The 23,137-nt window shown below is 58.6% G+C and overlaps 1 protein-coding gene across 1 annotated transcript; it reads right to left on the minus strand.

Annotated features, from left to right (window-relative positions):
- Positions 1-642: 642 nt before the first annotated feature.
- LOC310886262 (uncharacterized protein) lies at positions 643-15,334 on the minus strand (the record flags this gene model as incomplete). Its single annotated transcript, XM_083810613.1, has 2 exons — positions 643-2,101; positions 9,614-15,334. The coding sequence occupies one exon, from the start codon at positions 15,332-15,334 to the stop codon at positions 13,457-13,459; it is 1,878 nt and encodes a 625-aa protein (XP_083666739.1). The 3' UTR covers positions 643-2,101; positions 9,614-13,456.
- Between the last annotated feature and the right edge of the window lie 7,803 nt (positions 15,335-23,137).

The raw sequence follows: 23,137 nt of genomic DNA on the forward strand, positions 1-23,137 counted from the left end.
TTACATTTCAAGACAGACAAAACCAGGTTTAGAATGAAGGTTCTGAGGCTTAGAAATGCAAACCTTGAAATCTAAGGAAATGAATAATTGAGTCTGACTAAGCAGCTCTGGGACTTGAGTGCAGAGAAGGCATAGTTAAAATTCAAAATTCAAAGAGGAAAAAAGCGATGAGAAAAGGCATGTTTCAGAGGTGAAAAACTGCAGAAATAAAGTAAGAATGACCAAAAACCTCCTTCACATAGGAAATTAAACAATAATAGTAAGTGGTACTTAAGCCACAGAAACCAGGGGGAAGAAAGAGAACAAATTAGGACAGTTGCACACTCGAGGCAAAAATAGGTCAAAAGTTACTGATGTCTGAAATGCTGCAAATCTGATTTCCTGCATCTAACAGCAACAACAATGTGATGTTAAGGGCAGTGACAGGACTCCCATTGAAAAGGAGGGTAGGGCACTAGGCGCAACATCATCTGGGGTGAAACAAAAATCTATAGTGATTCAAGTGAAAAATGAAAAGCTGCTATCTACCTAGCCTGTTAACAGCATTGGCACGCAGAACAACAAGTCAAGTAGGAAAAATGCATAACAATTGTGCAAATCGGGGATAGTCCCCAGAATGGGAGAGTAACAAATATACTTCTGTCCAGAAGAGGGTAAAGAGTCATCCAGACAAGTGTGGGCCTGTTAGTTTGACATCAACACCGTGCAAAGTTTTGTAGCAAGAACAGATAAGACCAGGGAAGGAGGGGGTAATGTGTAATTGACAAGATAATTTATCAGAGCTAAATTGTTTCCAGACAATTTAGTAGCTTTCCTTTGTAGGACCAGTTCTTCCCTACACAGGGGATGAACTCCATCTATTTCACTTTCTGTGAGCTTCTGATACATTATCTATGGATTTGGGCTTTGGGGCTGCAAGTGAATAAAGGGAATTTGCAATTGTTCACACTGAAGAGGGAATTACCAGCAAAGGCGTGGTTACCTATTGTAATTCTCAGAGACAGTTCTGAAACTGCAGCTGCTAAGGAGGCAAAGACTCATGGAGAAATGCAGGCTGGAAGGGACCTCTGAAAACCCAACCTCCTATTCAGGGCAGAGCTGACTTCAAAGTTAGATATGTTCGGTATCGACATGGTGGCTGAAGATTAAAAATTACACAGGAGCTTTGAGATTTGCAGGTGACATAAGGTTGGGAAGTACTACCAAGCCTGACAGAAGGCTATCGCTTGTGATTGAAATGGTTCAGGTGAAGTGACAGGTGATAATACAAAGCAGAGCCATTCTCAGAGATTCTCAAAAAAGGGTGATTTTTTGTCATGTTTGCTATATGGTAGTCAGGAGTTTAAAACAAACAAACAAACAAACAAAAATGACAACAAAACCTCACGTTCATGCACTGTTAGCACAAGGAGGACTGAAAAAGTTAAGTGGTTATATAGTGTGTATGGCTATTCATTTTTTTTCCCCTCCAGTATGAATACACTGGACAAGGCAGCCCTGACACTCATTTGAGACATGAGGCACAGTTCTGCCACTTGTATTCACATTGAACTTAGGAGGAAGAGTTCACAAGACAGAAGGAACAAGTTGCCTATTGCCTGGAAGGGAATGAAAGGACATCATTCTGCCCAGCCAGATGCCAGTTGAGAGAAGAATATGTTGTCTCTACGTAAATGAATTTCTTGAGTAAATATCAAGGAGAAATAGGAAATGTGTAAGTTGGGAGACACATCTGAAATGATGACTGCAGTTGGCTTATGAGCAAGTTTGGACGGGAAATTGGTAGAAACTTCCCATTTTAAGAATAAAGTGCACCATAGATATGAAGTCAGCATTCACCTAAACAGTAATGGCCAACTCAAATCCCCCACAAGAAAGCAGTGGACAAACCAGAACACTAACAAACATGTTGGGGTCTAGAGTCAAATAGATATACCTAACTTTACTATGCCTAAACATCTGAGGGATTGCTTTTAGAGGCTGAGGGCTTGTACCCCATTTCCAATCACTTTCTCTGTGCCCCCTTCCCCAGAGAAGGAAGCTGCTTGGCTTCCCTGCCCTCTGATTCAGCTGCCCGCTGAGGCTGCCCGCTCCTCAGCAGCTCTAAGCAGCAGCACCTTCACGTCTTCTCCTGCACCAGCAGCACATCAGCGTCTCTTGTTCCAGCAGCAGGACATCGGCGTCTCCCATTGCACCATGCAGACCTCCACGCCTCGAATGCCACCAGCAGTACTCAATGCGAGCTGGACGCTCAGGGCACTTATGGCCACCCACCTTTGTGAGGTCAAAGGCTGACAGTGACTCTCTGCTGACCTCACACGGCTCTCGGGCGCCCCGATGGCAGAGGTTACGGCGCTAAGCTGACTGCCAGGAGAAAAGGCTGACATGAAATGGCTGCTCCACAATGCCAGGAGCAAGGTCTGCTGGAATGGGGGTTCGGAGGGGAGCTCGGCCTTGGGCCTGGGAACTGTGCCTGGGAGCCAGGGACGTCCTTGGTGTGCAGCTGGACACCTGGGCCTGAGAAAGCAAGGTTTCTTTAGAGAGAATTGGAAGCATCGTCACCTAGTGGCTGTGTCAGGGGGACGAGAGAAATGCACAGCATCTCTTGGTTCCCTGAAGTGCACGTGTCCTACGCCCTTGGATGTCTCCATGATAGAAAAAGGGACTGATTTTTACCCAAAACAGAGCTCCTTTCTCTCGGGAGCTTCTCATGCTGCGTGTCCTCCTCTCTTTCTTGTATTTGGCTATGACTTTAGGCTTGTTCTTGCTACTCCTTAAGCAGACTGAAGCTTCCCCGGAACATCACATTAACTGCTTTTCACTACCTCTAAGTGCCTTTCCTCCGCTTCTCATCTAATTAATTAGTGCTATCCTCTTCACGCCTGCTACAGAGGTATCTTTCCTACCTGGTACAAGCTAGAAGAGCTTAGCAGCATCCATACGTCTCTTTCCTTTAGTCCTCACAGTAGACTTGCTCGAGGTAATTTGTGTTGAGCAGTAATCAAGAGAAAGTGTCACCAAGCCAAGGCTGCATTTGCTTGTGTCTTATGGAATCCCTGCAGCTGTGTCCCCTCCCAGCTTCCTGTGTGCCCCAAGCATCCTCGCTTGCAGGGCAGTAGAAGATGCAGAAAAGTCCTGGCCTTAGTGGAAGCACTGCCCTGCAAGAGCTAAGACATCCCTCTTAGCAGCTCACTGTAGCCCCGAAATCCCAAAAAACGGCACGTGCCAGCTACTGGGAAGGAAATGAACTCTGTCATTGTGATATACCCGCTCAAGGCCCTGCACTTTGGCCCAGGTGTCTGTGAGACGGTTTTGGAAATGAATCCTGTTGTGTGACTCCGTTCTTTCTGGGTGTTACGTGCCCATAAAGCTTGCTTTTCAAGGCCCAGGAGGGTCTGCCGGGCACTGGCCTGGGTTCCCAGCCTGACCCACCTGCTGGGAATCAGGGAGGCTCGGTCGGTGTCTTGTGTTGGGTTTACGAGGACAGGTTCTGGTAGCGGGGGGCTGCAGGGGTGTCCTCTGTGAGGAGAATGCAGCAGCTGCCCCATGTTAGTTAAGGGCCGGTTCCAGGAGGCTCCAGAGGGACCCGCTGCTGCCCAGAACTGAGACAAAACGGATGATGTTTGCGCCTGTGTGAGAGCCCATCTAAGAAAGGGAAAGAAACCTGCTGCACAGCAGCGTCTGGGTCAGGGAGGAGTGAGAAACCTCTCTGCAGCCCCCAAGGTGAGTGCAGCAGGAGGCAGGAGGTGCTCCAGGCTCACAGCAGCAGTTCCCCTGCGGCCTGGGGAGAGGCCCCTGGTGGAGCAGGCTGTCCCCCTGCAGCCCACGGGTCCCACACGGAGCAGATCTCCACGCTGCAGCCCGTGGAGGAGCCCCCGGTGGAGCAGGTGGATGTGGCCTGGAGGAGGCCGCGGCCTGTGGAGAGCCCCCGCAGGAGCAGGCCCGGGCTGGACTGGAACAGGCTCTGCTGAGCCTCTTTTGCCCGTGACGATCATTGTGGAGTGATCTCCCTGTCCTTCTCTCAGCCCTTGAGCCCTTTCCATCCTATTTTCTCCCCTTTCCGTTTGAGGAGGGGCAGGGAGAGAGCGGTTGAGGTGGAGCTCAGCTGCCCAGCTGAGGAAAACCACCACGTCTCTCCCTTGCCGCTGCTGCAGCACGGTGGGAGCAGCCAACACCTGCTGTTCTTCGACCCTCAGCAACCCCACAGCATCTTCCTGGAAGGGATCCCTTTCCTTCACGCCTGACAGGCGCCGCCTCCAGAGGCTTGTGCCCCGTTTCCGATCGCTTTCTCAGTGCCCCCTTCCCCAGAGAAGGATCCCAGCTGCTTGGCTTCCCTGCCCTCCGATTCCAGGCTCCCGGAGCTGTTATCCCAGCATCGCAGCAGCCAGGTGACAATGTGCTCGCCTGCATGACAGCTGACATCTTGTCCCATGTCTCGCAGCTCGCCCAGGGATGGGGATCACCTGCTTACTGCTGCTTTTCTCTCTTTTCTATTTTATAACAGCCTCCTCTTCCCTGGGATGGCCCTACATTGGGGTCGCCTGCCTCGCCTTCCTCTTGCTCCTTCCCCTTCTTCGGAGGACTTTCTTCCCTGCCTAAACGAGATGACTTCTGCATCCATTCCTTCATCTTGTGTGTGTATTGGCGACTGATACGGCAACGGGGTAGTCCCCGGAGCCAGCTGTAGGGCCTGTCACAGGGTTGGAGTGGCTGCAGGTAAAATCACGGGGCTTGGAGGGGCTGCAGGTAAAATCACAGGGGTTGCAGGGGCTGCAGGTAAAATCACAGGGGTTGCAGGGGCTGCAGGGTGCGTCGCAGGTTTGCATCAGATCAAGATGCATTTCCCTAGAACCACACATTTCCTCCTGAAGGTGCTGAATAGTATTGAATGGTCTTCAAAATGCATAGAGCAGACCCAGCAAACGTACAGCTGGTGCTCGGAAGTAGTTAACTTTTATTTTGTTGTTGTTAATTTTGTATCATGACAACAGATGGAAATATGTATCTTGAGTTGAGGGCAAAGGTGACCTTGGATCTGAAGCACACAGGCGTTCACTAATGTCCCCCCATCCTGAGTGAATCCAGAACGACTCGGAAGGAAAAATGAAGTACAAAGCAGTGCGTTGTGATAAAGAGAGTTTAATAGGGTAGAAAAGGAAGAGAACCTAAAAAAATGCCATCCTGTACAACACAGTCAATAAAGTAAATTTAATAAATAAAATTAATAAATATAATAAATAAAATAAATAAATAAAATTAATAAAATAATAAATAAAAATGAAACCAATTTGTCCTATTCTAATGAATTCCTATCCCCATGGTGACTTCCCATCCCACTGATCAATTCCTATCCCAACAACCTCCCGTGTCTGATCCCAAGGCTGAATTCCCAACTCCCATCACCCTCCCATCCACCCAGCCGTCCACCCATTTTCTCCCGTCCGTGCTGGCCATGCCCACATCCATGCACGGACTGAGCATGGGCAGCGGGAGCGGGCTGCATGAAATCCCCTCGGCATCCCAGTGCCAGAACAGCTGCAGGCAGAGGCCTTGCTGAGTGAACACCTACACTAGAGGAATTTAATAAGGAAGGCACTAAATAAGAGAAATGACCCGAAAGAAGAAAGAAGTTTGGGATCTCAGCCATTTGGTGTCCCAACAAGCAGTTCCCACGCCCAACCTTTCCCACCCCAGCTATTGCCAACATCCCAACAGCTTCCCATTGCAACGTTCATTCGTGACGCGCGCATTTCCCATTGCCCCAGTTGCCCATCCCTGACAGTGGCAAACACTGCCTAGCTCCAGCACTGGAGAAGGGAGAGGGCAAGCGAGAGGGGCAAGGGCTGAGGAGCGTGGCTGAAGCTGGAGCAGGCGCCTGCAGAGGTCTCTGTGCCTGCATGCTGAGCGGGCCCGGGTGCTGCGGGGGCCGTCGAGGAGCGCAGGGTCACGGGTAGCCGTAATACTTGGCTATGGCGTGGTCCTTCTGCCGCTGCACGAAGAATTGCACGGGGCCGATCTTCATCTGGTGGGCCGCCCGCTGCCGCTCCTCCTGGGCCAGCTTCTTCAGGCGCTCCCGCTCGGGACGCTGCTGCGGCGTGATGGGCACCGACGCCTCCTGCTCCTCCAGCGGCGTGGGCGCCGCGTCGCCGCCCACCCAGGGCCCCACGCAGGGCACGTAGTCCACGCGGGGCTGCGCCGGACGCTGCAGCGTGCGCGGCTGCGTGGGCAGAGGCTCCCGCTGCGCTTGGCCCCCCGCGGCTGGCAGGCACGGCGCTCTGGGCGCCTGCTGCACGGGAGCTCTCCACGCTCGCGCCGTGCTGCCTGGTGGTGCCGGCACCGCCTGGGCCTTGTCGCCAGCTGGGGGCCGGGGGGCAGCGGGCACAGCGCTGGAGCCTGGCACCGTCGGCGGGGCCCTGGGCATGCTGCTGGGGCCGCTGGAGGTGGGCTGCGGCTGCACACAGGGCGGCTGGCGCACTGGCCCCAGCGCCTTCGCCCTGGCCCCCAGCGGCTGCAAAGTCTCGCTGGGGGTCTTTGTCCCCGGGTGCTGGCGCTGCAGCGTCGTGTCCCCGATGGCTTGGGGACGGAGCCTGTCCTGGGCCCGCACGGCACGGGCACGGGCACGGGGCTTAATGGGGGGGGGCTCCAGCAGCAGCAGCGCTCTCCGGGGAGGCGGTGCCGCTGCTCCTTGCCCCCCAGCAGCCCCCGGGCTTCGGGCCCTCTTGCTGGGCGCCCTGGTGCTGTCGCTCGCCGGCTGCTGCCTGCCGCCGCCCGCTTGGCCGCTGCTGCCAGCCACCGCGCTGTGGCCACCCGTCTTCCCCTGGCACAGCGTCTTGGGGCCTTGGCCACCCTGGCCCAGCAGCGTCGTCTTCTCCTTGCCGGGGGTTTTCTCCGTTGCCGGCCTCCTGTGCTGGGAGCTCTGCGCTGTGCTGGGGGTGCTGGTGGGCGCGGGGCGCTTGGCCCCCCACTTGGTGCCGGTGGGCGCAGGGGCAGGCGGGGGGCTCTTGAGGGGACTCAGAGGGGGATTGGGCAGGGGCCTCCTAAGGGCACTAATAAATTCAGGGCCGGGGGGGCTCTTGAGGGGACCCAGAGGGGGATTGGGCAGGGGTCTCCTAAGGGCACTAATAAATTCAGGGTCGGGGGGGCTCTTGAGGGGACTCAGGCGAGGCTTGGGCAGGGGTCTCCTAAGGGAATTAAGGAATTCAGGGTCGGGGGGTCTCTTGAGGGGACGCGAGGGAGGGTTGGGCAGGGGTCTGCTAAGGGCAGTGAGGAATTCAGGGTGGGGGGGCCTTTTGGGGAGAGTGAAGGGAGGGTTGGGCAGGGGTCTCCTGAGGGCACTGAGCTGGGGACTGGCTGCAGGCTTGAGGGGGGAGCTCGCTGCCGGCACAGCAGGGGGCTGCACCGCCCGCCCACCCTGCACCTTCTCGGGGTGCACCCCAGGGGTTGAGGGTACCTCACCCAGCGCTCTGGTGGCTGCCAGTCCCTGTGTGCTCGGCTCCTCCATGTCCTCGCAGAGGTCGGGCAGCTCAGACAGGAAGCGGCTGAGCACAGGACTGCTGGGGACACCGGGGAAGGCGTCCTGGGGCTCCACGGCATCGAGCCAGCTGAGCAGCTCCTCCAAGCCGGAGATGTCCAGGTCGGCCGGGAGCTGGTCCTGCAGGTGCTGCAGCTGCTGGCTGTCCCCTGCCAGCTGGGGAAAGGCCTCGGCGAAGGCATCGGGGCCCAGCTCAAGCAGCTCCAGGAGCTCCTCAGGCACCTCTGCAACTGTCGCCGCTGAGGAAAAAGCAAGCAAATCCCCCAGGATGGGCGATGCCAGCTTTCCCATGGCTCCTGGGTGTGGGGCGCCCAGCAGCCGGCTGTGCCAGCCCCAAACTCACCGTCGGGCGTCACCGTCTGGGTGCTGGCGGTCGTTGGAGCCTGGGCAGGCTCGGGGGGAGTGGGGCCGGGCAGCGGGGGCCCCTGGTCCTCGCTGAGCCCCACGGCGTGGTCGCAGGGCTCCGGCAGCTGCCCCCGGCTGCTGGTCACGGTGCGGGGCGCGGGGAGCCCCGGGACGAGGAGTGGTGGGGGGCCGGGGTGGGCAGGGGCCTGCAGCAGGCAGGTGCCTGCGGGGTGCAGGAGCTCCCCATGGAGCACGGCCCCGGGCCCCAGCCAGAGGGGATCCTGGGGCAGCACCGTCCCCGTCCCCACGGGCTGTCCCCACTGGTAGACGGGGGCCCAGGGAGGAGCGGTGTGGGGGAGCTGCCCCACAGCAGGGAGCTGCCCCACGGCGGGGAGCTGCCCAAGCTGCAGGTGGTGCCCCTCGGGTGGGAGGTGCCCCCCAGGTGCCAGCTGCACCCCGGCGGGGAGCTGCAGCACCTGCCCCTGGACCCCCGGCACCACGTGCCAGACGGTGGCCTGGGGCAGCGCGTAGGGGAGGGTGGGTACCTGGGGGGGCTGCAAGGGCAGCGCCATCGCTCCGGGGAGGGAGGGCAGCAGCCAGGCAGCCACCGTTGGCGGCACGGCTGGGACGACGAAGGGGGAGTTTTGCGTCTGCGGAAGCCGCGGAAGCCGTCTGGGGAAACCCTCTGTGGGAAAAAGGGCGCTGGGGTGAGATCTGGGGCGCTGGGCTCATCAGCAGGGCCGCAGCCCCGGGAGGAGCGGGAGCCGGCTGCTGTACCTGCCATGGTGGCTGGAGAGTGGGGCGGTCGGTTGGGGAACGCGGGCAACGGCCGTTCCGTCCCAACGGCTGACCAGCCCCTCGCCGCCATCTTGGTGAGGACTGCAGCTTTTGGACCCAAGCAGGCTTCCCATCGCAAGACTTTTCCATCCCCATCAGGCTTTCCCTCCCACGCATCATTTGCCATGCCCAGGACGGTTTCACACCAACACTTCCCCGTCCCAAGCATTTCCCGTCCCAGTACCAGCTTTTCATCCTAACGGTCATTTCCCATCCTTACAATTTCACATGATAACAGATTCCCATAGAGATATTTCCCATCGACACGAAGCGTTTCTTAATCCAAAGAGATCTCATCCCAAAGAATTCCCATCTCTCTGATTACTTTTCCAAGTACTTCCTTCCCCAGTGAATGTTACCCACCCCATTAAAGACTTCCCATCACAATACTTCCCCATCCCCGGAGTGATTTCCCATCCCAACGCTTTTGCTTCCCAAGGATTTCAAACCCAGGGAAGATTTCCCATCTCTTTGAGTTCCTAGCCCAATGGCTTTCCACCCCAAGGAAGTCTTCCCATCCCAGCAATGATTTCTCGGCCCACTCATCATTTCCCATCCCAATCATTTCCCATTTTCACCATCCAACAGACAGCTTAGCCAGCCCACAGCTAGAGAGAGATCACAACAGGGATTTGGACGATTCTGTTAGATGCAAGGTCACGCAGACTTGGTGTGCTACCAATTGCTCTTTATTACAGATCAACACAATTGGCCAGTACCAAGGGCGCTGGGATGAATCTGGTGAATATGCAGATACAAGGCTCTTACATTTCTTACCAGGAAATAAACAGATATGGGCATTTCTCTCTACCCACCTTAGTAAAAAGATAAGAAGGGTAGAGCACTAATTAAGAGGAGCATGCTCAGCCACCGGCACGGAGGCTGCCCGCTCCTCAGCACCTCTAAGCAGCAGCACCTTCACGTCTCCTCCTGCACCAGCAGCACATCAGCGCCTCTTGTTCCAGCAGCAGGACATCGGCGTCTCCCATTGCACCATGCAGACCTCCACGCCTCGAGTGCCACCAGCAGTACTCAATGCGAGCTGGACGCTCAGGGCACTTATGGCCACCCACCTTTGTGAGGTCAAAGGCTGACAGTGACTCTCTGCTGACCTCACACGGCTCTCGGGCGCCCCGATGGCAGAGGTTACGGCGCTAAGCTGACTGCCAGGAGAAAAGGCTGGCATGAAATGGCTGCTCCACAATGCCAGGAGCAAGGTCTGCTGGAATGGGGGTTCGGAGGGGAGCTCGGCCTTGGGCCTGGGAACTGTGCCTGGGAGCCAGGGACGTCCTTGGTGTGCAGCTGGACACCTGGGCCTGAGAAAGCAAGGTTTCTTTAGAGAGAATTGGAAGCATCGTCACCTAGTGGCTGTGTCAGGGGGACGAGAGAAATGCACAGCATCTCTTGGTTCCCTGAAGTGCACGTGTCCTACGCCCTTGGATGTCTCCATGATAGAAAAAGGGACTGATTTTTACCCAAAACAGAGCTCCTTTCTCTCGGGAGCTTCTCATGCTGCGTGTCCTCCTCTCTTTCTTGTATTTGGCTATGACTTTAGGCTTGTTCTTGCTACTCCTTAAGCAGACTGAAGCTTCCCCGGAACATCACATTAACTGCTTTTCACTACCTCTAAGTGCCTTTCCTCCGCTTCTCATCTAATTAATTAGTGCTATCCTCTTCACGCCTGCTACAGAGGTATCTTTCCTACCTGGTACAAGCTAGAAGAGCTTAGCAGCATCCATACGTCTCTTTCCTTTAGTCCTCACAGTAGACTTGCTCGAGGTAATTTGTGTTGAGCAGTAATCAAGAGAAAGTGTCACCAAGCCAAGGCTGCATTTGCTTGTGTCTTATGGAATCCCTGCAGCTGTGTCCCCTCCCAGCTTCCTGTGTGCCCCAAGCATCCTCGCTTGCAGGGCAGTAGAAGATGCAGAAAAGTCCTGGCCTTAGTGGAAGCACTGCCCTGCAAGAGCTAAGACATCCCTCTTAGCAGCTCACTGTAGCCCCGAAATCCCAAAAAACGGCACGTGCCAGCTACTGGGAAGGAAATGAACTCTGTCATTGTGATATACCCGCTCAAGGCCCTGCACTTTGGCCCAGGTGTCTGTGAGACGGTTTTGGAAATGAATCCTGTTGTGTGACTCCGTTCTTTCTGGGTGTTACGTGCCCATAAAGCTTGCTTTTCAAGGCCCAGGAGGGTCTGCCGGGCACTGGCCTGGGTTCCCAGCCTGACCCACCTGCTGGGAATCAGGGAGGCTCGGTCGGTGTCTTGTGTTGGGTTTACGAGGACAGGTTCTGGTAGCGGGGGGCTGCAGGGGTGTCCTCTGTGAGGAGAATGCAGCAGCTGCCCCATGTTAGTTAAGGGCCGGTTCCAGGAGGCTCCAGAGGGACCCGCTGCTGCCCAGAACTGAGACAAAACGGATGATGTTTGCGCCTGTGTGAGAGCCCATCTAAGAAAGGGAAAGAAACCTGCTGCACAGCAGCGTCTGGGTCAGGGAGGAGTGAGAAACCTCTCTGCAGCCCCCAAGGTGAGTGCAGCAGGAGGCAGGAGGTGCTCCAGGCTCACAGCAGCAGTTCCCCTGCGGCCTGGGGAGAGGCCCCTGGTGGAGCAGGCTGTCCCCCTGCAGCCCACGGGTCCCACACGGAGCAGATCTCCACGCTGCAGCCCGTGGAGGAGCCCCCGGTGGAGCAGGTGGATGTGGCCTGGAGGAGGCCGCGGCCTGTGGAGAGCCCCTGCAGGAGCAGGCCCGGGCTGGACTGGAACAGGCTCTGCTGAGCCTCTTTTGCCCGTGACGATCATTGTGGAGTGATCTCCCTGTCCTTCTCTCAGCCCTTGAGCCCTTTCCATCCTATTTTCTCCCCTTTCCGTTTGAGGAGGGGCAGGGAGAGAGCGGTTGAGGTGGAGCTCAGCTGCCCAGCTGAGGAAAACCACCACGTCTCTCCCTTGCCGCTGCTGCAGCACGGTGGGAGCAGCCAACACCTGCTGTTCTTCGACCCTCAGCAACCCCACAGCATCTTCCTGGAAGGGATCCCTTTCCTTCACGCCTGACAGGCGCCGCCTCCAGAGGCTTGTGCCCCGTTTCCGATCGCTTTCTCAGTGCCCCCTTCCCCAGAGAAGGATCCCAGCTGCTTGGCTTCCCTGCCCTCCGATTCCAGGCTCCCGGAGCTGTTATCCCAGCATCGCAGCAGCCAGGTGACAATGTGCTCGCCTGCATGACAGCTGACATCTTGTCCCATGTCTCGCAGCTCGCCCAGGGATGGGGATCACCTGCTTACTGCTGCTTTTCTCTCTTTTCTATTTTATAACAGCCTCCTCTTCCCTGGGATGGCCCTACATTGGGGTCGCCTGCCTCGCCTTCCTCTTGCTCCTTCCCCTTCTTCGGAGGACTTTCTTCCCTGCCTAAACGAGATGACTTCTGCATCCATTCCTTCATCTTGTGTGTGTATTGGCGACTGATACGGCAACGGGGTAGTCCCCGGAGCCAGCTGTAGGGCCTGTCACAGGGTTGGAGTGGCTGCAGGTAAAATCACGGGGCTTGGAGGGGCTGCAGGTAAAATCACAGGGGTTGCAGGGGCTGCAGGTAAAATCACAGGGGTTGCAGGGGCTGCAGGGTGCGTCGCAGGTTTGCATCAGATCAAGATGCATTTCCCTAGAACCACACATTTCCTCCTGAAGGTGCTGAATAGTATTGAATGGTCTTCAAAATGCATAGAGCAGACCCAGCAAACGTACAGCTGGTGCTCGGAAGTAGTTAACTTTTATTTTGTTGTTGTTAATTTTGTATCATGACAACAGATGGAAATATGTATCTTGAGTTGAGGGCAAAGGTGACCTTGGATCTGAAGCACACAGGCGTTCACTAATGTCCCCCCATCCTGAGTGAATCCAGAACGACTCGGAAGGAAAAATGAAGTACAAAGCAGTGCGTTGTGATAAAGAGAGTTTAATAGGGTAGAAAAGGAAGAGAACCTAAAAAAATGCCATCCTGTACAACACAGTCAATAAAGTAAATTTAATAAATAAAATTAATAAATATAATAAATAAAATTAATAAATAAAATTAATAAAATAATAAATAAAAATGAAACCAATTTGTCCTATTCTAATGAATTCCTATCCCCATCGTGACTTCCCATCCCACTGATCAATTCCTATCCCAACAACCTCCCGTGTCTGATCCCAAGGCTGAATTCCCAACTCCCATCACCCTCCCATCCACCCAGCCGTCCACCCATTTTCTCCCGTCCGTGCTGGCCATGCCCACATCCATGCACGGACTGAGCATGGGCAGCGGGAGCGGGCTGCATGAAATCCCCTCGGCATCCCAGTGCCAGAACAGCTGCAGGCAGAGGCCTTGCTGAGTGAACACCTACACTAGAGGAATTTAATAAGGAAGGCACTAAATAAGAGAAATGACCCGAAAGAAGAAAGAAGTTTGGGATCTCAGCCATTTGGTGTCCCAACAAGCAGTTCCCACGCCCAACCTTTCCCACCCCAGCTATTGCCAACATCCCAACAGCTTCCCATTGCAACGTTCATTCGTGACGCGCGCATTTCCCATTGCCCCAGTTGCCCATCCCTGACAGTGGCAAACACTGCCTAGCTCCAGCACTGGAGAAGGGAGAGGGCAAGCGAGAGGGGCAAGGGCTGAGGAGCGTGGCTGAAGCTGGAGCAGGCGCCTGCAGAGGTCTCTGTGCCTGCATGCTGAGCGGGCCCGGGTGCTGCGGGGGCCGTCGAGGAGCGCAGGGTCACGGGTAGCCGTAATACTTGGCTATGGCGTGGTCCTTCTGCCGCTGCACGAAGAATTGCACGGGGCCGATCTTCATCTGGTGGGCCGCCCGCTGCCGCTCCTCCTGGGCCAGCTTCTTCAGGCGCTCCCGCTCGGGACGCTGCTGCGGCGTGATGGGCACCGATGCCTCCTGCTCCTCCAGCGGCGTGGGCGCCGCGTCGCCGCCCACCCAGGGCCCCACGCAGGGCACGTAGTCCACGCGGGGCTGCGCCGGACGTTGCAGCGTGCGCGGCTGCGTGGGCAGAGGCTCCCGCTGCGCTTGGCCCCCCGCGGCTGGCAGGCACGGCGCTCTGGGCGCCTGCTGCACGGGAGCTCTCCACGCTCGCGCCGTGCTGCCTGGTGGTGCCGGCACCGCCTGGGCCTTGTCGCCAGCTGGGGGCCGGGGGGCAGCGGGCACAGCGCTGGAGCCTGGCACCGTCGGCGGGGCCCTGGGCATGCTGCTGGGGCCGCTGGAGGTGGGCTGCGGCTGCACACAGGGCGGCTGGCGCACTGGCCCCAGCGCCTTCGCCCTGGCCCCCAGCGGCTGCAAAGTCTCGCTGGGGGTCTTTGTCCCCGGGTGCTGGCGCTGCAGCGTCGTGTCCCCGATGGCTTGGGGACGGAGCCTGTCCTGGGCCCGCACGGCACGGGCACGGGCACGGGGCTTAATGGGGGGGGGCTCCAGCAGCAGCAGCGCTCTCCGGGGAGGCGGTGCCGCTGCTCCTTGCCCCCCAGCAGCCCCCGGGCTTCGGGCCCTCTTGCTGGGCGCCCTGGTGCTGTCGCTCGCCGGCTGCTGCCTGCCGCCGCCCGCTTGGCCGCTGCTGCCAGCCACCGCGCTGTGGCCACCCGTCTTCCCCTGGCACAGCGTCTTGGGGCCTTGGCCACCCTGGCCCAGCAGCGTCGTCTTCTCCTTGCCGGGGGTTTTCTCCGTCGCCGGCCTCCTGTGCTGGGAGCTCTGCGCTGTGCTGGGGGTGCTGGTGGGCGCGGGGCGCTTGGCCCCCCACTTGGTGCCGGTGGGCGCAGGGGCAGGCGGGGGGCTCTTGAGGGGACTCAGAGGGGGATTGGGCAGGGGCCTCCTAAGGGCACTAATAAATTCAGGGCCGGGGGGGCTCTTGAGGGGACCCAGAGGGGGATTGGGCAGGGGTCTCCTAAGGGCACTAATAAATTCAGGGTCGGGGGGGCTCTTGAGGGGACTCAGGCGAGGCTTGGGCAGGGGTCTCCTAAGGGAATTAAGGAATTCAGGGTCGGGGGGTCTCTTGAGGGGACGCGAGGGAGGGTTGGGCAGGGGTCTGCTAAGGGCAGTGAGGAATTCAGGGTGGGGGGGCCTTTTGGGGAGAGTGAAGGGAGGGTTGGGCAGGGGTCTCCTGAGGGCACTGAGCTGGGGACTGGCTGCAGGCTTGAGGGGGGAGCTCGCTGCCGGCACAGCAGGGGGCTGCACCGCCCGCCCACCCTGCACCTTCTCGGGGTGCACCCCAGGGGTTGAGGGTACCTCACCCAGCGCTCTGGTGGCTGCCAGTCCCTGTGTGCTCGGCTCCTCCATGTCCTCGCAGAGGTCGGGCAGCTCAGACAGGAAGCGGCTGAGCACAGGACTGCTGGGGACACCGGGGAAGGCGTCCTGGGGCTCCACGGCATCGAGCCAGCTGAGCAGCTCCTCCAAGCCGGAGATGTCCAGGTCGGCCGGGAGCTGGTCCTGCAGGTGCTGCAGCTGCTGGCTGTCCCCTGCCAGCTGGGGAAAGGCCTCGGCGAAGGCATCGGGGCCCAGCTCAAGCAGCTCCAGGAGCTCCTCAGGCACCTCTGCAACTGTCGCCGCTGAGGAAAAAGCAAGCAAATCCCCCAGGATGGGCGATGCCAGCTTTCCCATGGCTCCTGGGTGTGGGGCGCCCAGCGGCCGGCTGTGCCAGCCCCAAACTCACCGTCGGGCGTCACCGTCTGGGTGCTGGCGGTCGTTGGAGCCTGGGCAGGCTCGGGGGGAGTGGGGCCGGGCGGCGGGGGCCCCTGGTCCTCGCTGAGCCCCACGGCGTGGTCGCAGGGCTCCGGCAGCTGCCCCCGGCTGCTGGTCACGGTGCGGGGCGCGGGGAGCCCCGGGACGAGGAGTGGTGGGGGGCCGGGGTGGGCAGGGGCCTGCAGCAGGCAGGTGCCTGCGGGGTGCAGGAGCTCCCCATGGAGCACGGCCCCGGGCCCCAGCCAGAGGGGATCCTGGGGCAGCACCGTCCCCGTCCCCACGGGCTGTCCCCACTGGTAGACGGGGGCCCAGGGAGGAGCGGTGTGGGGGAGCTGCCCCACAGCAGGGAGCTGCCCCACGGCGGGGAGCTGCCCAAGCTGCAGGTGGTGCCCCTCGGGTGGGAGGTGCCCCCCAGGTGCCAGCTGCACCCCGGCGGGGAGCTGCAGCACCTGCCCCTGGACCCCCGGCACCACGTGCCAGACGGTGGCCTGGGGCAGCGCGTAGGGGAGGGTGGGTACCTGGGGGGGCTGCAAGGGCAGCGCCATCGCTCCGGGGAGGGAGGGCAGCAGCCAGGCAGCCACCGTTGGCGGCACGGCTGGGACGACGAAGGGGGAGTTTTGCGTCTGCGGAAGCCGCGGAAGCCGTCTGGGGAAACCCTCTGTGGGAAAAAGGGCGCTGGGGTGAGATCTGGGGCGCTGGGCTCACCAGCAGGGCCGCAGCCCCGGGAGGAGCGGGAGCCGGCTGCTGTACCTGCCATGGTGGCTGGAGAGTGGGGCGGTCGGTTGGGGAACGCGGGCAACGGCCGTTCCGTCCCAACGGCTGACCAGCCCCTCGCCGCCATCTTGGTGAGGACTGCAGCTTTTGGACCCAAGCAGGCTTCCCATCGCAAGACTTTTCCATCCCCATCAGGCTTTCCCTCCCACGCATCATTTGCCATGCCCAGGACGGTTTCACACCAACACTTCCCCGTCCCAAGCATTTCCCGTCCCAGTACCAGCTTTTCATCCTAACGGTCATTTCCCATCCTTACAATTTCACATGATAACAGATTCCCATACGAGATATTTCCCATCGACACGAAGCGTTTCTTAATCCAAAGAGATCTCATCCCAAAGAATTCCCATCTCTCTGATTACTTTTCCAAGTACTTCCTTCCCCAGTGAATGTTACCCACCCCATTAAAGACTTCCCATCACAATACTTCCCCATCCCCGGAGTGATTTCCCATCCCAACGCTTTTGCTTCCCAAGGATTTCAAACCCAGGGAAGATTTCCCATCTCTTTGAGTTCCTAGCCCAATGGCTTTCCACCCCAAGGAAGTCTTCCCATCCCAGCAATGATTTCTCGGCCCACTCATCATTTCCCATCCCAATCATTTCCCATTTTCACCATCCAACAGACAGCTTAGCCAGCCCACAGCTAGAGAGAGATCACAACAGGGATTTGGACGATTCTGTTAGATGCAAGGTCACGCAGACTTGGTGTGCTACCAATTGCTCTTTATTACAGATCAACACAATTGGCCAGTACCAAGGGCGCTGGGATGAATCTGGTGAATATGCAGATACAAGGCTCTTACATTTCTTACCAGGAAATAAACAGATATGGGCATTTCTCTCTACCCACCTTAGTAAAAAGATAGGAAGGGTAGAGCACTAATTAAGAGGAGCATGCTCAGCCACCGGCACGGAGGCTGCCCGCTCCTCAGCACCTCTAAGCAGCAGCACCTTCACGTCTCCTCCTGCACCAGCAGCACATCAGCGCCTCTTGTTCCAGCAGCAGGACATCGGCGTCTCCCATTGCACCATGCAGACCTCCACGCCTCGAGTGCCACCAGCAGTACTCAATGCGAGCTGGACGCTCAGGGCACTTATGGCCACCCACCTTTGTGAGGTCAAAGGCTGACAGTGACTCTCTGCTGACCTCACACGGCTCTCGGGCGCCCCGATGGCAGAGGTTACGGCGCTAAGCTGACTGCCAGGAGAAAAGGCTGGCATGAAATGGCTGCTCCACAATGCCAGGAGCAAGGTCTGCTGGAATGGGGGTTCGGAGGGGAGCTCGGCCTTGGGCCTGGGAACTGTGCCTGGGAGCCAGGGACGTCCTTGGTGTGCAGCTGGACACCTGGGCCTGAGAAAGCAAGGTTTCTTTAGAGAGAATTGGAAGCATCGTCACCTAGTGGCTGTGTCAGGGGGACGAGAGAAATGCACAGCATCTCTTGGTTCCCTGAAGTGCACGTGTCCTACGCCCTTGGATGTCTCCATGATAGAAAAAGGGACTGATTTTTACCCAAAACAGAGCTCCTTTCTCTCGGGAGCTTCTCATGCTGCGTGTCCTCCTCTCTTTCTTGTATTTGGCTATGACTTTAGGCTTGTTCTTGCTACTCCTTAAGCAGACTGAAGCTTCCCCGGAACATCACATTAACTGCTTTTCACTACCTCTAAGTGCCTTTCCTCCGCTTCTCATCTAATTAATTAGTGCTATCCTCTTCACGCCTGCTACAGAGGTATCTTTCCTACCTGGTACAAGCTAGAAGAGCTTAGCAGCATCCATACGTCTCTTTCCTTTAGTCCTCACAGTAGACTTGCTCGAGGTAATTTGTGTTGAGCAGTAATCAAGAGAAAGTGTCACCAAGCCAAGGCTGCATTTGCTTGTGTCTTATGGAATCCCTGCAGCTGTGTCCGCTCCCAGCTTCCTGTGTGCCCCAAGCATCCTCGCTTGCAGGGCAGTAGAAGATGCAGAAAAGTCCTGGCCTTAGTGGAAGCACTGCCCTGCAAGAGCTAAGACATCCCTCTTAGCAGCTCACTGTAGCCCCGAAATCCCAAAAAACGGCACGTGCCAGCTACTGGGAAGGAAATGAACTCTGTCATTGTGATATACCCGCTCAAGGCCCTGCACTTTGGCCCAGGTGTCTGTGAGACGGTTTTGGAAATGAATCCTGTTGTGTGACTCCGTTCTTTCTGGGTGTTACGTGCCCATAAAGCTTGCTTTTCAAGGCCCAGGAGGGTCTGCCGGGCACTGGCCTGGGTTCCCAGCCTGACCCACCTGCTGGGAATCAGGGAGGCTCGGTCGGTGTCTTGTGTTGGGTTTACGAGGACAGGTTCTGGTAGCGGGGGGCTGCAGGGGTGTCCTCTGTGAGGAGAATGCAGCAGCTGCCCCATGTTAGTTAAGGGCCGGTTCCAGGAGGCTCCAGAGGGACCCGCTGCTGCCCAGAACTGAGACAAAACGGATGATGTTTGCGCCTGTGTGAGAGCCCATCTAAGAAAGGGAAAGAAACCTGCTGCACAGCAGCGTCTGGGTCAGGGAGGAGTGAGAAACCTCTCTGCAGCCCCCAAGGTGAGTGCAGCAGGAGGCAGGAGGTGCTCCAGGCTCACAGCAGCAGTTCCCCTGCGGCCTGGGGAGAGGCCCCTGGTGGAGCAGGCTGTCCCCCTGCAGCCCACGGGTCCCACATGGAGCAGATCTCCACGCTGCAGCCCGTGGAGGAGCCCCCGGTGGAGCAGGTGGATGTGGCCTGGAGGAGGCCGCGGCCTGTGGAGAGCCCCCGCAGGAGCAGGCCCGGGCTGGACTGGAACAGGCTCTGCTGAGCCTCTTTTGCCCGTGACGATCATTGTGGAGTGATCTCCCTGTCCTTCTCTCAGCCCTTGAGCCCTTTCCATCCTATTTTCTCCCCTTTCCGTTTGAGGAGGGGCAGGGAGAGAGCGGTTGAGGTGGAGCTCAGCTGCCCAGCTGAGGAAAACCACCACGTCTCTCCCTTGCCGCTGCTGCAGCACGGTGGGAGCAGCCAACACCTGCTGTTCTTCGACCCTCAGCAACCCCACAGCATCTTCCTGGAAGGGATCCCTTTCCTTCACGCCTGACAGGCGCCGCCTCCAGAGGCTTGTGCCCCGTTTCCGATCGCTTTCTCAGTGCCCCCTTCCCCAGAGAAGGATCCCAGCTGCTTGGCTTCCCTGCCCTCCGATTCCAGGCTCCCGGAGCTGTTATCCCAGCATCGCAGCAGCCAGGTGACAATGTGCTCGCCTGCATGACAGCTGACATCTTGTCCCATGTCTCGCAGCTCGTCCAGGGATGGGGATCACCTGCTTACTGCTGCTTTTCTCTCTTTTCTATTTTATAACAGCCTCCTCTTCCCTGGGATGGCCCTACATTGGGGTCGCCTGCCTCGCCTTCCTCTTGCTCCTTCCCCTTCTTCGGAGGACTTTCTTCCCTGCCTAAACGAGATGACTTCTGCATCCATTCCTTCATCTTGTGTGTGTATTGGCGACTGATACGGCAACGGGGTAGTCCCCGGAGCCAGCTGTAGGGCCTGTCACAGGGTTGGAGTGGCTGCAGGTAAAATCACGGGGCTTGGAGGGGCTGCAGGTAAAATCACAGGGGTTGCAGGGGCTGCAGGTAAAATCACAGGGGTTGCAGGGGCTGCAGGGTGCGTCGCAGGTTTGCATCAGATCAAGATGCATTTCCCTAGAACCACACATTTCCTCCTGAAGGTGCTGAATAGTATTGAATGGTCTTCAAAATGCATAGAGCAGACCCAGCAAACGTACAGCTGGTGCTCGGAAGTAGTTAACTTTTATTTTGTTGTTGTTAATTTTGTATCATGACAACAGATGGAAATATGTATCTTGAGTTGAGGGCAAAGGTGACCTTGGATCTGAAGCACACAGGCGTTCACTAATGTCCCCCCATCCTGAGTGAATCCAGAACGACTCGGAAGGAAAAATGAAGTACAAAGCAGTGCGTTGTGATAAAGAGAGTTTAATAGGGTAGAAAAGGAAGAGAACCTAAAAAAATGCCATCCTGTACAACACAGTCAATAAAGTAAATTTAATAAATAAAATTAATAAATATAATAAATAAAATTAATAAATAAAATTAATAAAATAATAAATAAAAATGAAACCAATTTGTCCTATTCTAATGAATTCCTATCCCCATCGTGACTTCCCATCCCACTGATCAATTCCTATCCCAACAACCTCCCGTGTCTGATCCCAAGGCTGAATTCCCAACTCCCATCACCCTCCCATCCACCCAGCCGTCCACCCATTTTCTCCCGTCCGTGCTGGCCATGCCCACATCCATGCACGGACTGAGCATGGGCAGCGGGAGCGGGCTGCATGAAATCCCCTCGGCATCCCAGTGCCAGAACAGCTGCAGGCAGAGGCCTTGCTGAGTGAACACCTACACTAGAGGAATTTAATAAGGAAGGCACTAAATAAGAGAAATGACCCGAAAGAAGAAAGAAGTTTGGGATCTCAGCCATTTGGTGTCCCAACAAGCAGTTCCCACGCCCAACCTTTCCCACCCCAGCTATTGCCAACATCCCAACAGCTTCCCATTGCAACGTTCATTCGTGACGCGCGCATTTCCCATTGCCCCAGTTGCCCATCCCTGACAGTGGCAAACACTGCCTAGCTCCAGCACTGGAGAAGGGAGAGGGCAAGCGAGAGGGGCAAGGGCTGAGGAGCGTGGCTGAAGCTGGAGCAGGCGCCTGCAGAGGTCTCTGTGCCTGCATGCTGAGCGGGCCCGGGTGCTGCGGGGGCCGTCGAGGAGCGCAGGGTCACGGGTAGCCGTAATACTTGGCTATGGCGTGGTCCTTCTGCCGCTGCACGAAGAATTGCACGGGGCCGATCTTCATCTGGTGGGCCGCCCGCTGCCGCTCCTCCTGGGCCAGCTTCTTCAGGCGCTCCCGCTCGGGACGCTGCTGCGGCGTGATGGGCACCGACGCCTCCTGCTCCTCCAGCGGCGTGGGCGCCGCGTCGCCGCCCACCCAGGGCCCCACGCAGGGCACGTAGTCCACGCGGGGCTGCGCCGGACGTTGCAGCGTGCGCGGCTGCGTGGGCAGAGGCTCCCGCTGCGCTTGGCCCCCCGCGGCTGGCAGGCACGGCGCTCTGGGCGCCTGCTGCACGGGAGCTCTCCACGCTCGCGCCGTGCTGCCTGGTGGTGCCGGCACCGCCTGGGCCTTGTCGCCAGCTGGGGGCCGGGGGGCAGCGGGCACAGCGCTGGAGCCTGGCACCGTCGGCGGGGCCCTGGGCATGCTGCTGGGGCCGCTGGAGGTGGGCTGCGGCTGCACACAGGGCGGCTGGCGCACTGGCCCCAGCGCCTTCGCCCTGGCCCCCAGCAGCTGCAAAGTCTCGCTGGGGGTCTTTGTCCCCGGGTGCTGGCGCTGCAGCGTCGTGTCCCCGATGGCTTGGGGACGGAGCCTGTCCTGGGCCCGCACGGCACGGGCACGGGCACGGGGCTTAATGGGGGGGGGCTCCAGCAGCAGCAGCGCTCTCCGGGGAGGCGGTGCCGCTGCTCCTTGCCCCCCAGCAGCCCCCGGGCTTCGGGCCCTCTTGCTGGGCGCCCTGGTGCTGTCGCTCGCCGGCTGCTGCCTGCCGCCGCCCGCTTGGCCGCTGCTGCCAGCCACCGCGCTGTGGCCACCCGTCTTCCCCTGGCACAGCGTCTTGGGGCCTTGGCCACCCTGGCCCAGCAGCGTCGTCTTCTCCTTGCCGGGGGTTTTCTCCGTCGCCGGCCTCCTGTGCTGGGAGCTCTGCGCTGTGCTGGGGGTGCTGGTGGGCGCGGGGCGCTTGGCCCCCCACTTGGTGCCGGTGGGCGCAGGGGCAGGCGGGGGGCTCTTGAGGGGACTCAGAGGGGGATTGGGCAGGGGCCTCCTAAGGGCACTAATAAATTCAGGGCCGGGGGGGCTCTTGAGGGGACCCAGAGGGGGATTGGGCAGGGGTCTCCTAAGGGCACTAATAAATTCAGGGTCGGGGGGGCTCTTGAGGGGACTCAGGCGAGGCTTGGGCAGGGGTCTCCTAAGGGAATTAAGGAATTCAGGGTCGGGGGGTCTCTTGAGGGGACGCGAGGGAGGGTTGGGCAGGGGTCTGCTAAGGGCAGTGAGGAATTCAGGGTGGGGGGGCCTTTTGGGGAGAGTGAAGGGAGGGTTGGGCAGGGGTCTCCTGAGGGCACTGAGCTGGGGACTGGCTGCAGGCTTGAGGGGGGAGCTCGCTGCCGGCACAGCAGGGGGCTGCACCGCCCGCCCACCCTGCACCTTCTCGGGGTGCACCCCAGGGGTTGAGGGTACCTCACCCAGCGCTCTGGTGGCTGCCAGTCCCTGTGTGCTCGGCTCCTCCATGTCCTCGCAGAGGTCGGGCAGCTCAGACAGGAAGCGGCTGAGCACAGGACTGCTGGGGACACCGGGGAAGGCGTCCTGGGGCTCCACGGCATCGAGCCAGCTGAGCAGCTCCTCCAAGCCGGAGATGTCCAGGTCGGCCGGGAGCTGGTCCTGCAGGTGCTGCAGCTGCTGGCTGTCCCCTGCCAGGTGGGGAAAGGCCTCGGCGAAGGCATCGGGGCCCAGCTCAAGCAGCTCCAGGGGCTCCTCAGGCACCTCTGCAACTGTCGCCGCTGAGGAAAAAGCAAGCAAATCCCCCAGGATGGGCGATGCCAGCTTTCCCATGGCTCCTGGGTGTGGGGCGCCCAGCGGCCGGCTGTGCCAGCCCCAAACTCACCGTCGGGCGTCACCGTCTGGGTGCTGGCGGTCGTTGGAGCCTGGGCAGGCTCGGGGGGAGTGGGGCCGGGCAGCGGGGGCCCCTGGTCCTCGCTGAGCCCCACGGCGTGGTCGCAGGGCTCCGGCAGCTGCCCCCGGCTGCTGGTCAGGGTGCGGGGTGCGGGGAGCGCCTGCCCCCGCAGCGGAGGCCCCGGGACGAGGAGGGGTGGGGGGCCGGGGTGGGCAGGGGCCTGCAGCAG

The sequence above is a fragment of the Anser anser genome (assembly GCF_964211835.1).
Source record: "Anser anser genome assembly, chromosome: 25".
Classification (NCBI taxonomy): domain Eukaryota; kingdom Metazoa; phylum Chordata; class Aves; order Anseriformes; family Anatidae; genus Anser; species Anser anser.